The 14774-nt window shown below is 44.2% G+C and overlaps 1 protein-coding gene across 1 annotated transcript in view; it reads right to left on the bottom strand.

The window, feature by feature from the left end:
* Positions 1 to 7437, bottom strand: part of LOC308469013 (inositol polyphosphate 5-phosphatase OCRL-like) — a gene marked incomplete at both ends in the record, with an annotated part of 54910 nt that extends 47473 nt beyond the window's left edge. The window contains 2 exons of the mRNA XM_081024332.1: positions 2178 to 2273; positions 7086 to 7437. Of these exons, the coding sequence (XP_080880458.1) occupies positions 2178 to 2273; positions 7086 to 7437 (448 nt within the window). The remainder of the gene's footprint in view (positions 1 to 2177; positions 2274 to 7085) is intronic.
* Positions 7438 to 14774: the final 7337 nt, after the last annotated feature.

Raw genomic sequence — 14774 nt, 5'->3', positions numbered from 1 at the left:
CCGGGTTGGAGGTCTATGCCGCAGTCAAAAGGCCGATGCGGCGGCAGCTGGTCTGCCCCCCGTTCCTCGAACACGTCCTGGTAGTCCTGATACACGGCTGGGAGCGTGGGTGCTGCCTCCTCTGAGGGTGCGGCCGCCAGCGTCCCGGATTGAGCATGGGAACATGGGTCTGGGAAGTGCACGGTCCGTTTGACCCAGTGAATCTGAACGTTGTGGGCTTCCAGCCAGTCCATCCCGAGCACCAGGGGGAAGCGGGGCATAGAGGCAATGTCCAAAGTTCGCAACTCCCGGTGCTGCTGGAAACACAGGACCAGGGGCTGGGTCTCCTGAGTAACGGCACCTGAACACAGAAGTCGTCCGTCAATCGCTTCCACCTGGACCGGTACTGGCTTGTTCCGAAGTGGCACCTGATGATGGGCGGCAAAAGCAGCGTCCATATAAGAGCGGGTTGCCCCTGAATCTACCAAAGCATGGGTGAGGATCCAGGGCCCACCTGGAGGGTATAAACGTACCGAAACCATAAGATGTTGCAAGTCCATTGATGCAGGCCCATTCTGCGCGGTTTGGGACCCCCGGTAGCTAGGGCCATCAGCTACTGGGGTTGGCGGTTTCCCTGCGGCTGGCGTTTCTCAGGGCAAGACCGAGCGAAGTGTCCACTTCCGCCACAGTAAAGACAGAGATTTCCCTCCCGACGCCGCGCCTTCTCTGCGGGGGAAAGGTGTGGCCGCACTGCCCCGAGCTGCATAGGCTCCTCCGTTAAATCAGTTGTGACCGTGGGGCTGCCGGAAAAAGCTGGTGCCGTGAACTGGAAGTGTCGGCGACCCCGGGCCTGACGACGATCCTCCAACCGGTCGTCTATTTGTAGACTCCGTTGAATGAGAGTGTCTAGCGTGGTGGGGCGTTCCATTGTGGCCAACTGGTCCAGTACCTCGTCCGAAAGCCCTTCGAGATACTGGTCCCGCAGTGCCGAATCATTCCAGGTCAAGTCCTGTGCCAACAGCCGAAACTCCGTGGTATATGCGGCCACCGTGGACTTGCCCTGTTTCAAACGCCGAATCGCCCGGTTGGCTTGACTCCCTTTCTGGGGGTTGCCGAACGCGGCCTCCAAACGATTGCAAAACCCCGTATAGTCTGCCAGCAAGGGGGAGTCTTGCCTGAGTAGCGGCAACGCCCACTTGGCCGCCTGGTCCTTTAACGAACTAATCAAAAAGTGCACCTTGGTGCGGTCGTCAGGAAAGTTCCGGGCTCGCCCCTGAATATACAGCTTGGCCTGGGCCAGGAACATGGGAAAGCTGGCCGGGGCTCCATCAAATTTCTCAGGCAAAGCCACTGGGTACTTGCCAGGAGCCGGGGCGTCGGCCCCAGGAGCCGGTAGGGCTTCCAAGCGTTGCTGAAGTGCCACAACCGCGTCACTGAGCTGCTGCACGGTGTGAGTCAAGGCCTGGTTCTCCTGGGCCAAAGCCACCAGTGTAGCCGCCTGGTCAGCCATGGCCTCTGGCTCTTCCCGAACGCACCCCTACGAAGGGGGAGTGCGGGTGTGGCGGGAGCAAACTGTGCTGGTCCCGGGGGTAAGGTACTGTGAGTGTAGCAGAGTCCACACGAAGAGGGGTGAGGTCCGATGCAGAGAGCCGGGCGGGGAACAGGAACGCTGGAACAGAAGGCCGAGCAGGGAACAGGAGTACCGGATAGTCAGGAACAGGAAGCCGAGCAGGGATCAGGAACACAGGAAGGTCCGAAGCCAACAACGACGTTGCTCCCGCAACCTGGGGCCGGGCTGACTGGGCTTTTATCCTCTTCTAAGGCCAGGGGCGGTCCCGGTCCCCAGGAGCCCCGCCTCCTCTGGCCTTAAGGCGAGCACTCCTCCTGGGGGCAACCAGTTCCCTTCGCCTCTCTGCCCTAAGCCTCTGCAGATCAGGAGAGGCCGAAGGGTTACTGGGCCCTGGAGGAGGCTCACCTGTGGCCACTGAGTCATCAAGCCCCTCTGGGGCCAGAAGGGCTTCACCTGGGGCCAGCTCCTGATGCACTGCCACAGGTGCAGGCTCTTCAGCATCTAGGCCTTGCCCCAGTTCAGCCGGCCCTGGAGGCGGGGACTCCTGTGCAGGCTGGGATTCCTCTGTTTCATCCTCCGAATCGGAATCCCAGGCCATCACACCGCATTTCATTTGAGCAGTACTCACCTCCATTGTCGCTCATTAACACAGCTGGAGCTCTCTGGAATTTATTCTTGACCATGGCAATGTATTCCTGGAGCTTCTCCACTGTTTCACTCTTCTCTTTGAGGAAATATACAACACAAAATCTTGAAAAGTCATCCAGAAATATTAAAATATATCTATTCTTTCCCAGTGAGGGAACATTCATGGGTCCACATATGTCAGTGTGCACTATATCAAGCACTTTGTTGCTTCTTTGCTCTGCACAACGTGGAAATGAAGGTTTTACAGCCTTCTCTGTAATACAGCTTACACACTTTGCTGGAGCTTTCTTGCTCTGCTTTACCTGCAAACTTCTTACAAGATCTCTTTTCTGTAGATCCAGAATGACGTTGGTATCTCTATGTCCAAGCCTTCTGTGCCATAGGTCCAGATCTGCCTCATCCTTCTGGCTGGAATGTGCCACTTTTGCAGACTGGTTCTCTGAAAGATCAAGCTCATATACACCATTTATTAGCTTTGCTTGAGCAACCACTTTGCCATTTTTAGTCACCTTGCCTTCTCCATTTCCAAATGTGATCTGGAAACCTTTCTTGTCCAAAGTGGACACGCTGATTAAATTGCAGCTCAGCTCTGGTACGTATAAAACTCTAGAGATTGTGTTCTCAATGCATTCATTGTTTATATTGCATTTCAGACTCCTGGAACCTGCACCTTTTGCTTTAACAATGTTGCCATCTGCAACCTCAATTTCAGATCCTTCTTCATCATTTATCTCATTTATCTCATTAAAATTGTCCTTTTTATATGAAAAGTGCGAACTGGCACCTGAATCTAAAATCGATTTATTACGTTTATTTTCACGATTCTGGACAGCTAAATTCCTTTCTTGCAGTAACCATGTGCATTCACATTTCCCCTTCTTTTCCCCTTTTGGCTGAAAGGGGTGGGGTTTCTTTGCTTTAGGAGCCCTGCAATTCTTTGCAATGTGTCCTTCTTTGTTACAATTGAAACAACTCACTTTCTTAGGCATCTCTTTCGACTTTGTAAATTGCCTAGATGCATAACCACTGTCCATGCTTCTAGCATTTCTCACTGGAGATTCAGCTCTATCTCTGCATTCTTCTTTTAAATAACCAATCAAGTCTTTAAAAGTCAGACCTTGTCTATGGTCCATCAAACTTTCAAATGCACTAAAGTGTGGTCCAAGTGATGATAACAAAATGCTATCTTTGTATCTTCATCAAAAGCTTTGGGAGTCAGATCAATTCTTTGAATAATCTCAGTAAACTTGTTGATGTGCTCTGTGAATTCCTCTTTTGAATTCATCCTCAATCTGGTTAATTTACACACCACGTTTCTGAAGCAGTTTATGCTAGATTCTCCATACACGTGCTCAATATCTCTTAAGATTTGAGACGCATCATCTGTACTATTTATTAATGATAGCTGCTCATCACGAAGTCCACTCAAAATTATGTGTCTAGCTTCGCTGTTCATGCGTTTCCAAGCACTTATCTTGGCTAAATCTCCCTCAGACGATCCCGTAGGTTGAGGGTCTAAAGCTTCCAAAATGTGCTTATAATCTAAACATGCTATCAAGTGCTGCTTCCAGTGTATGAAATTGTGTTCATTCAGCACAGGCATTCCTAGCTTTGCATCACTATCAAAAGCTGCTCTAGCCATCTTAAAATCCAAAATTTGAAAATTCTTCAAAATTTCAAAATTTCTCAAAGTTTTAAAATCAAAATCTCAAAAATCTCAAAATGCAAAACAATTCTTCACTGCCTTGGGTCACTGTGAACTCTGAGGAAAGGGGGCGGGGGTTGCTTAATCCCCACTGCACAATGGAACAAAGGACCATGTGCTTACCAGGAAGTTAACTCAGAAAAATACTACTCAACTCAAAATCACAATCCAATGCAATCCTTCAAAAATACGCAGAAATATGCAATACTGGGGCCAATAACCCTTTGTGGGAATGTTCAGGGGTGCAGGAGAGGATATATTGTGAGATTATATCCTAATCCAACTTGTGCTAACAAGTTTCCAAAATATCAGCAGAGTTTATAAACATTCCCCCTTTAAGTTCGCAACGGTAACGTGTGCACAGGTTCGCTAGAACCTCTATAATAATTACCCTGGTAATTTCCCCTTTTGTTCCCTCTTAAAATACAAGACACGACACAGTCTTTATAAAAGCATAAAAGAGTTTACTCACGTTCTGTTCACAATATGATCCCAGAAGGCAGACAGGCTTAAAAAGGTTACATACATTCAGAATCTATCTTATAGCAAGATAGTCCTTTCCTCCTCTCTTGGCTGAGAGCCAAGAGAGCATCTTTAGATGCTTCTTCTTCGAAAGAAAAATGGCAGAGAGAGAGAGATGGCTGCCTGCCCTGTGCTTTTATCATTTACCTGCACAGGTGAGGTCACATGCGGAGGAAGTCCGTCCCAGGAAGTTTACCTGCTTGCTGGACAGACATCCCTCCCCATGTTCTAACATGTACACTCTAGGAATGTTGTCATTGACTGCTCCTGTGTTTACATCCCATAATTTGGAAAACTCTGGAATTCTGAACTTGCCTTTTGCTTTCTTGCTCCTTCGTTCAGTGGGAAGGTAGGTGTAGGTAGGGGCAAGTCGAAAGCTTCCTTGAAATTCCTCAGCCCCAGCCAGCATTGCCAATGGGCAGGATGATGAGAATTGTAGTTCAGCAACGTCTGGAGGGCCAGAGGTTACCCTCACCTGTTTCATCGGTTAGTGTGCTAAGATCTGGGCACAAGCCCAATTCAGCTGACGGTACTTAACAAGGGCTTGCTTTACACAAAACATGAGAGCTAATACACTATTCTGCTCCAATATACAAAACAGCCCCTTCTCTAGAGAAAGCTCAAGAAAATACAGTTATTAGAAGATGGCCGCTGAGAGAGAAAAGGCCTGAGACTTCCGGTGAGCCGCAGCCACGAAAAAGGAGCACGAGGCTACCCTCCGGGGGATCCCGAACAACACGGGGGTCCAGAGGCATCACGAAGGCTTCGTGAACCTTGAAACCTCAGGAGGATTATCCTGGGGGACAGAGTACCCGGTGGTGCTGCGTGTGCTCTCCTGTTTTTTAGTTTTTAACAGGATTTGAGCTGCAACACGAGGGGAAGCAACAAACCCCGTGCTGTGAAGCCTCAGGCTCCGAGTGAAAGCGGTGAGCCTCCAACAGCAGTTAAGAAGCTGGATGTAAATAAGGCAACGAAAGCAACAACAAACAGAAATTTGGCCAGGAAAACCAGCGGAATAAGAAGACGTGGGGAGAAAGGAGAAGGAGTCCACTGCAGCGGTAAGAGTAAAATGGAGTATAGCGGAAGGCTGGGAGAGGAGAGAAGGTAAGAAAGTAACAGCTAAGTGGGTGTAGCGGAGAGACCTCGGATACAAAGTATAAGAAATCTGAGGCAACGAAATGACTGAAAATATCTTAATGGACTAGAGAGAAGTGAATGGAAATTCTTTGTTTGTCCAGGTCGGAGTGCGTTATGCCAGCGACTAGTTTGGGACACATAAGTGAGACCCTGCAATCAACCCTCTTGCTTGCCTGTTTAAACAGTGCCTGTTTTAAATAGTGCTTAAACTGTGATTTCTGCCTCCCACGTTTAAACAGTGATTGTTTTATGCTTGAGGAGTCTGAAGGACTAAAAATTGAACTGGAAATAAGAGGAACTGAAACACTGAGAGGCAGCGTCTCTTTAAGGAGGTTTGGGAGGAGAACATGAACTGTATGAGGAGAGTTTGAGAATACAGTGGGACTCTCCGCCGCCATTTCACACTTGTTTCCTCCTCCTTCTTTAAAGTGGTACACAACAACAACCAATTAGGAGAAGATGGACGCTGCACTTTAAGCGATTGAATTACCGCTTTAGTCGGAAGAGACTGGGGACAAACGGATAAGGGGAAAAGAAAGGAAGGCTTAAGTAGGACTTTTCGGCAAGACCTTCCGTTACCCCGGGAAGCTCCTCTCCTCGTGGAGCTCCTTCCACTTGACTCCGCCTCTCTTCCCCGTTTCTGCTCTTGCATTGAGACTCACCTCGTATCCTGTTCCTGTTCCTGAGAACTTTTTGGTTGTGTGTCTTCCCCCTCCCCCTTTTTTTTCTCGGTTTCTTGTTGTTGTTCTCCCCTCTCCTTCCCTCTTCTTCTTTGTATTTTTCGTATTTTAAGAGTTAAGTCTTGGAAAGCAATTAAGGCGCCGCTGTGTGGGGGTAGAGGGGAACTACATGGGAAGAACTACATCGGAAGAATAGAGAAAGTCAATATCTCAGTTTAGCGACCTCTAGGGGTGAAAATTTTTTACTAGTTAATTAATATAAGCTGAAATACAAAATGAAAAAGGGGTGGGAATGCCAGTAGAAAGGAGACCATCCAGATAAAGAAAATGGGAAAGAAGGGAAAGAAATCTAGGACTATGACAGCTTAATGGTGGAAATAAGGAAAGAATTTAAACATAATGAACAATATATCGAGAAAAAGTTATTAGAAGTACAGGATACATTGGATAAGAGATTGGAGGGGGTGGTGGGAGAGCTGACAGGAAAAGTAAAAGATTTGACGGTAAGATCCAACGCTCTTGAGGACTCAATGAAGAGGGTGCAAAAAGATATGAAAGAAAGTAGGAAGGATATGGATAGGCCAGGGGTCGGCAACCCGCGGCTCCGGAGCCACATGCGTCTCTTTAGCACCTTTGCCACGGCTCCGGGGCGGAGGCGAGGGGAGGAGGCGCATTTTCCGGGTGGAAACACGCAAAAAGCCGCTTACGAGTGGATCACTCGCTTATCTACCGGGGGCGCCTTGATCGCGCCGAAAACCTCTCCGTTTGGATTGCTTGCTGCCTAGCCAAGTCGATTTGCCGCTGGGAGCCCAGCGCGCTGCGCAAGCTCATCACCGCATTTTACCTTTCCTGGGGAGGACTCGGCGAGCCTGGCGGATCAGGTTGTGGGGTACTATTATTTCAAGTCGCGGTCGCGTGGAATTTGTGCTTTGTGACCGTTTGAAGCGGGGTTTTTTTCTTGGGAGGCTGGGCGGCGCGAAGAGAGGGAGGCTTGTGGTAGCGTCGGGGCTTGTCTTAGCAACGTAAGTCCTCGCTATTTGGTCACACGCGCAGCATTCTCCTTGTGGGGGTGAGGTGGCTTCGGCGCTCCAACGCTTGCTTTGCGGGCTGCTTTCTTTAACGCGGAAGGTTGAGGCTCTAAAAGCGTCGGAAGCAGCTGTGCTGTTGCTGGGTAACCGGATCGTCCCGGCAGCCATCTTATTTTTCCACGTGGTCTTCTGAGGCGGCCGCCATCCACGTGGGAGTTAGTTGCCTGAAGCCCCTTTTTAGTTGCTTGAAGCCCCTTTTTAAACTTAAGCAGGGGAAAGTTCAGTGAATAGCTAACGCTTTCCTTGGGGAATGTTATGCAACAGCTTCTTGCCGGTCTTTGTCGTCCCGCCTTTGTAAGCAGGCTGCATTGAAAGGGGGCATGTACGCTGGTCACTGTTTTGAAGGGGAGTGAAGAACACACACTCAAAAAAGGTAACTTGTTAATTTAACGTTTATTTCTATGAGGGGGAGTAATTCTGAGGGGTCAAACAAAGAAATAATAAAAAAGTGTCAAAAAAGTTATTTTTATAATGACGAGGATGACATTGGGCCCTCATTATTAATTAATATTTACATCAGGCACTGACTATGATTTATGGTACACTGGGGCCCTGATTAATTTTCTATGGCATTTTGGGGCATTGATTATTGGGCATAGCAAATTTTGCTATGGGGCCCTCTGATTTCTAATTACGTCCCTGTTTTGGACCCCCGGTAGGCCAGCCATGGATAAAGGCAAGAAAAGAAAAATTTCTGAAGAAAACAGAATGTTGAATGATACATGGACAGAATCATTTGCATTCTTTACTGACAAGACTGGTTTACCAGTATGCTTAATAAGTGGTGAGAAATTTGCAAACAACAAAAAGTCAAATATTGCAAGACATTTCCAGAATAAACACACAGCCTTTGCTGAAAAATATCCAGATGGAGATGAGAGACGAAAAGCCGTTGCAGAACTTATGAGGAAGGTTGATAGGAGCAAAAATAATTTCAAGAATTGGGTGAAGTCTGCAAATTCCACAACATATGCTAGTTTTGTAGCCGCTCAGGAAATAGTCAAGCACGGGAAGCCGTTCACAGATCGAGAGTATATAAAACAAGCATTCATTAAGATTTTGGAACATCTATACATGGACTTCAAAAACAAGAATGAAATTGTGCAGAAAATCAAAGACATGCCTCTGTCTGCGAAGACTGTTAAAGACAGAACCCTAAAAATGGCAAATGGCAGAAAACATTAGCAAACAGCAAATTCAAGACATTAATATTTAAATTGGACAGGAAAATTGGCTTCCAGGTGGAAAGATCAAAATTAGAAACAGAACTGTTAGAACCCAAAATTAAGAATTTGTCAAGAATGTATAACTTGCTGCTGAAATGGAATACTCAGGATGAAACGGTAAAATCGGCTATGATTAAATGGGCACAGGACATTGGACATAACATTATGTTTGCTGACTGGGAACAGTTGTGGACCACAGGTATGAAATTTACGGCATGTAATGCCTTAAGAGAGAATATTATGAAAATGATATACAGGTGGTACATAACCCCAGTCAAGCTTGCAAAAATTTATCACTTGCCCGATAACAAATGTTGGAAATGTAAAGAAACTGAAGGTACATTTTTTCACCTTTGGTGGACGTCCCCAAAGATTAAGGTTTTCTGGGAAATGATATATAATGAATTAAAAAAGGTATTTAAGTATACCTTCCCTAAGAAACCAGAGGCCTTTCTCCTGGGCATAGTCGGCCAAATGGTGTTAAAAAAGGATAGAACTTTCTTTATGTATGCAACAACAGCAGCAAGAATACTCATCGCAAAATACTGGAAGACACAAGAACTTCCCACGCTGGAGGAATGGCAGATGAAACTTATGGACTATATGGAACTGGCGGAAATGACTGGTAGAATCCGTGACCAGGGAGAAGAGTCGGTGGCGGAAGATTGGAAGAAATTCAAAGACTATCTTCAGAAACATTGCAAAATTAAAGAATGTTAGAGTGATGTTGGACTGAAAATAAGCGGTTTCCAGCTATACAGGTTAAAGTTAATGATAGACTAAGATTAAGATTAGGATTAAAGATGCTTAAAGAAATGGAAATTTGACAATTAAGAGGGAAAATTTTAATGTTATATTATACTAAGATTAAAGATCAGGTTTAAAGAAATTGAAGTTATATATTACAATATTATATTAAAGTTAAAGATTGGGATTAAAAAAGTTGAAAAGAAATTGCTGGACAAACAATTTGGATTGGAATACAAAAGAGGGAGGTATGAGGAAGTCCAGAAAATAAGTAAACTAAAAAAACGGAAATGGAAAAGAGATATTGTTTTTAATTGTTATGTTTTTTGTTTTTTATTATTGAATTGTGTTCTTTTTTGTGTGTTCTTGTTATCTTTTTTCTTTTTTTTTGAGATATGTATTGTGTATGTTTTTCTTTCCTTTCTTTGTTGTTCAAAATTTAAATAAAAATTATTTATAAAAACAAAAACAAAAAACAAGACATTAATTCAGCTGTGGCGTACTCCATCGCCTGTGATGAGTCCAAAGATAAAGGTGATATTGAACAAATAGCGCTGTTCTGCCGATATGTGAACTCTTTTGGGCCACAGGAAGAACTGATTGAGCTGATACCACTAAAAGACCAAACAAGGGGTGGACTTCCGGGTTAGCGCCATCGGCGAATAGCGGAGTTCCTCCGACCGGAGGAACTGGCTCCGTGGAAACTGGGTCTTCCCGCCGCGGTGAAGGTGGGGACCCGCTAGAAATCCCAGGCGGAGGAAGCCTGGGAACGTGGGGTTCGGCAGGACACCAGGAACGCCCCCTACTCATGGGGAACCCCTTTTCGGGATTCCGGAGTGAAGTGGGGTGAGCGGCGCGGTGCTGCGAACTGACTGCTACTTTCACGGAGTGAAGCCGCACAGCCATCGCCGGAGAGCGCTGACTTTTTCCTGTGGACAATTGGATTTAAAACAAGTACCCGTGAGTAGAAACGGAAAATTGGATCAAGAAATATCTTAATTTGACATCGAAGCGGGAAGGTTCAAAACAGGAAGTCCGCCTTCCACTTTTTGTATATAGACTGAAGCAAAAACCTTGTAAGCTAAAGCCTGGAAAGTCGTTAAAAAAGCCTAAATTTCCTTCATTTATAGCTACTGAGACCCCCTTGGAGGCAGGAGAGAAGGGGGGGGGACTTTGTGTAACGCCTGCAGGAGAGGGAGTGAAGAAGGATAAGTTTCCACCGTCTCTAACCTGGGAACGGGGTGTCAGAGACAGAAATTGTTGGAGAGGTTCATTGACTGTGAATGGAATACTTTGACAGATAGCTAAAGAAGAGAAATAAACTGATTCCAATGTTGCCTTTTGCATTCTAAAGAAACAAAATATCTGAAAAATGAAAGTAATTTTCCTTTGTTGGCCTTGCCTTAAAAAGATGGATACAAATAGAAATTGTCTCCTCTAGAGGGAGCCTGCTAAATTGTTGCTGCAGTCTACTTGAGGACTCCACAGCTGTGAGATTAAGATCGTGGGATTAGTCCTTTTGACCTTGACTAAATATGAGCTGGGAGGAAGTTTTGGTGCTTGCTTTATGCAAGACAAGTGCTTTGTTGGAACAGATGCATGAGAAGATGGATTTGATGAATGAGAAAATGGATTTGATGACTGTTGTGGCCAATAACTGTGGACAAATAGTGAATAGTGATACAGAAACCATCCAGGGACCAACTCAGGAACCTGTATTGATTGGGCAAGTGCAGAAGATAATGGAGGAGGCTGCGGTTGCACCTCAAATAATACAAATGGAGAGACCCAAGGCCCTACAGGAGCATAAGCCACTGTTTTTGAAGATTGAAGTTGGAGTGGGCCAGGGGGAGTCTGGAGCTGAGGAGGCTCTTAACTCTGGAGAGACTTTGAAATATGCTCGTAAATATTTTTTGGATTATATTGATGACTGTGGGGAGTGGGACTGTGGGGAATGGGCTGGTTTGATGAAGGGAGACGGAGATAATTTTGGGTTGGAACCCCCCAGAGACCTACTCCTCAATGAGAAAGGAAAGAAATTGAGAAAGAGACCAACAAAAGACAAGGAAAAGTGCAAGTATAAACAAGAAGAAGAAGAAGATCTGCAGAAGGGACATGGAAGAGACTTAAGGGCCTCGGACATAAGACTTCCAGGTTGATGGACTAGATGGAATAGACAGTAAGGACTGACACGACCCGAGACCAGGAAGAGGAGACGTTGGATGAAGATTGGAAGAAAATTTATAAAGAAAATTTTTATTTAGGGAATTAGCTTAAAATTAATGAATATTAGGGGAAATGTTGGAATGAAACTATATGACTCTAGTAGAAATGATATCAGGAGCTATGTATAACTGAGTATTAAGTTTTAAGCTTTAAGGTATTTTATGGTAAGATAAGGTTAAATAAATTAAGGTAATTTGAATAACAGAATATGGGGAAAGATGGGAAGGATCTATCGAGTTAATTAATAGGTTAAATTGTTAAGATAAATTATGTAATAAAAATTGAGAAAGATGGAAAGAATTTGCTGAAATAACTAACTAAACTAGAATACAAAAAGGGAGGTGTGAGGAGGTCAACGAAACAAGCAAATGGAAGTTAAAGATATGTAATATGGGATTTGTGTCTTTCTTTCCTCTTTTTTATTTTTATTTTTTGCTGTATTGTTGAATTGGTTTTTATGTTTTGCGTTTTTTCTTCTTTTTATGTATTGTAGTGTTGTTTTTTATTTTTTATTTTTTTCTGTAATTCTGAAATTATTAATAAATATTATTTTAAAAAAACAAAAATAAAAGACCAAACAAAAGGTGAGGATATCTGTAAGGCTGTCCTGGACTTTTTAAGTGCTAAAAAAATAAACACCAACCACCTGGTCTCAGTGGCTACTGATGGGGCACCGAGCATGAGAGGAGCACAGAAGGGCTTTGTGGCTCTACTGCAGAAGGCGCTGGGTAGAACGCTGCTGTCATTTCATTGCATCCTGCACCAAGAGGCATTGTGTGCTCAAACATTTCCCCCCGAATGCACAAAAGTGATGGATGGATGTGGTCATTCAGATTGTTAAAAAGATAATGGCAAAGGGTTTAAACCACCGCCAGTTTTGTTTGCTATTGCATGAGGTGGAAAGCACATATTCTGACCTCCTGCTCCACAACAAGGTCCGGTGGTTGTCCAGAGGCGAGGTGCTAAAATGCTTTGTCACATGTTTGGAAGAAGTAAAAACCTTCCTGGCCAGCAAAGAGCTCACCTTTGCTGAGCTGGAACAGCCAGAGTGGCTGGAAAAATTACATTTTATGGTAGACATGACAGCCCATCTAAACACACTAAATACAACCCTTCAGGGGAAAGGAGGCACAGCCCTGCACATGCTGGAGGAGGTTTTGGCATTCGAGCGCAAGTTGACAGTGTTTGTCAAAGATTTCCAGAGAGGTACACTGTCTTACTTTCCCTCTTTGAGAGAGTTCAGACAAAGTCATGATACGATAAATTTGGAATATTTCAAGTCTGCAATCACCGCAATGCAAAGCTCGTTTGGGAAACGATTCTGTGGGTTCAGAGAGGAAAAAAACACATTATCCTTCCCTGTCACTCCCCTGGCGATCGATCCATCCCTATTGAATATGACTGCATTTGCAGGTGTAAGTCAACCTGATCTTGAGCTGGAACTGGCCGATATAGCCGACAAAGATATATGGGTGTCCAAGTTCAAATGCTTGACCGCTACTCTTGAGGATGTTGCCCGTCAGAAGGCCATTCTGGCTCAGAATCATAAATGGAGTGATATTGAAAACCTTCCCAAACAGGACAAGCTTGTATTCGAAACATGGAATGCCATCCCCAACACTTATATAAACATGAAAAAGTATGCATTTGGAGTCCTGTCGATCTTCGGTTCCACATATGTATGTGAGCAGGTCTTCTCCAACATGAACTATATTAAAAACAAACATCGATCACGCCTCACAGATGACAGCTTGCAAGCCTGTGTGAAAATGAAGGTGACGTCTTACAGCCCTGATGTGCAGACACTGAACACTGAGGTTCAGGAGCAAAAGTCCCATTAACCTGGTTACCTGGTTGTAAATTAAATATTTTAATTAGCTATTAATTTGTCCTTTTTTTCTTGAGATTGACAGCTGACTGCACGATCCTGTATATATAGCATTAAGGTAAGAAACAATATATGCAGTGTTATATTTGTTTTAAATGTCACAATGGTTTTGCGGCTCCCAGTTGTTGTTTTTCTTTGGAAACGGGTCCAAGTGGCTCTTTTTGTCTTAAAGGTTGCAGACCCCTGGGATAGGCTTAAAATAGAGGTCAAGGAGATAAATAAAATACGGGAAGAACTGTTGGACAGTATGGCAATGACTCAGATGAGACAGAAACAATCAAATCTGAAATTCAGGGGGATCCCAGAGGACCCAAATGAAAATATAAGATCTAAACTGGTTAAAGAACTGGCAGCTTGGTTAGATATGAAAGAAGAGGATATGGGATATTCAATAGCAAACATCTTTCGGATAAAAGTAAAATCCGCTAAAGCTAGAGGGAAGAAACTGCCAGGAGTTCAACTCTTTGGACATGAGGAATGAAGTACTGAAACAGAACTATAACAAAAAGTTGTGTATTCAGGGAAAACCAATTATTATATTTAAAGAGATTCCTTCAAGATTTCTTCGAAGGAGAGACGGTTATAAAAAAATAACCAACCAGTTGAAGAAAAATGGGATCCAATATAGATGGGAATTCCCGGAAGGGATTTCATTCTATTTTAAGGAAAAAAGATTTAAACTATCCAGTCCTCTGGAGCTGGAAAAATTTGCAAGAAGGTACGAAAAGGAACTGGGAAGGATGGGGGGATGGGAGGAAGGGGGGGAGCAGATGGGGGGAGAGAGGGGTGGAGATGGAGGGAGTGGAGAGGGAAAAGAGGAGGAAAATTCAGGAGAAGAAAAAGAAGAGGAAGAGACAGAAGATAAGGAACAGTAGATCTAACTTAGATTTGATAACCTATTTACTGTATATCAACCATGGCTTTAAAAATACTGTCGTGGAATGTGAACGGGCTTAATAATAAAAATAAAAGGAACCAGATTGCCCACGTATTATTAAAGAGGAACCTTGATTTAATTTGTCTACAAGAGACCCATGTAACAAAGAAGCATAAAAGAATCTTAAGCAATAAGAGATTAGGGTTGGATTTTGTGGCATCAGATAATGTTAAGAAAAGAGGAGTAGTACTATATATAAAAGAAAAGCTCGACCCAAAATTAATTTATAAAGACAAAGAGGGAAGAATGATAGTAGTAGAAATCACTTTTCAAGGAGAAAAGATAATTGTCGCCGGAATATATGCGCCTAACGATAAAAAGTCTGGGTTTTTTTTGGAATTGGGTAATAAGTTAATAGACTGGATGGAACAAAAATTGATATTGATGGGGGATTTCAATGGAGTGGTTCTACCGAACTTAG

The sequence above is a fragment of the Podarcis pityusensis genome (genome assembly GCF_964106645.2).
Source record: "Podarcis pityusensis genome assembly, contig: HAP1_SCAFFOLD_124, whole genome shotgun sequence".
Lineage (NCBI taxonomy): Eukaryota > Metazoa > Chordata > Lepidosauria > Squamata > Lacertidae > Podarcis > Podarcis pityusensis.
This window is presented reverse-complemented; position numbering and strand designations above follow the sequence as displayed.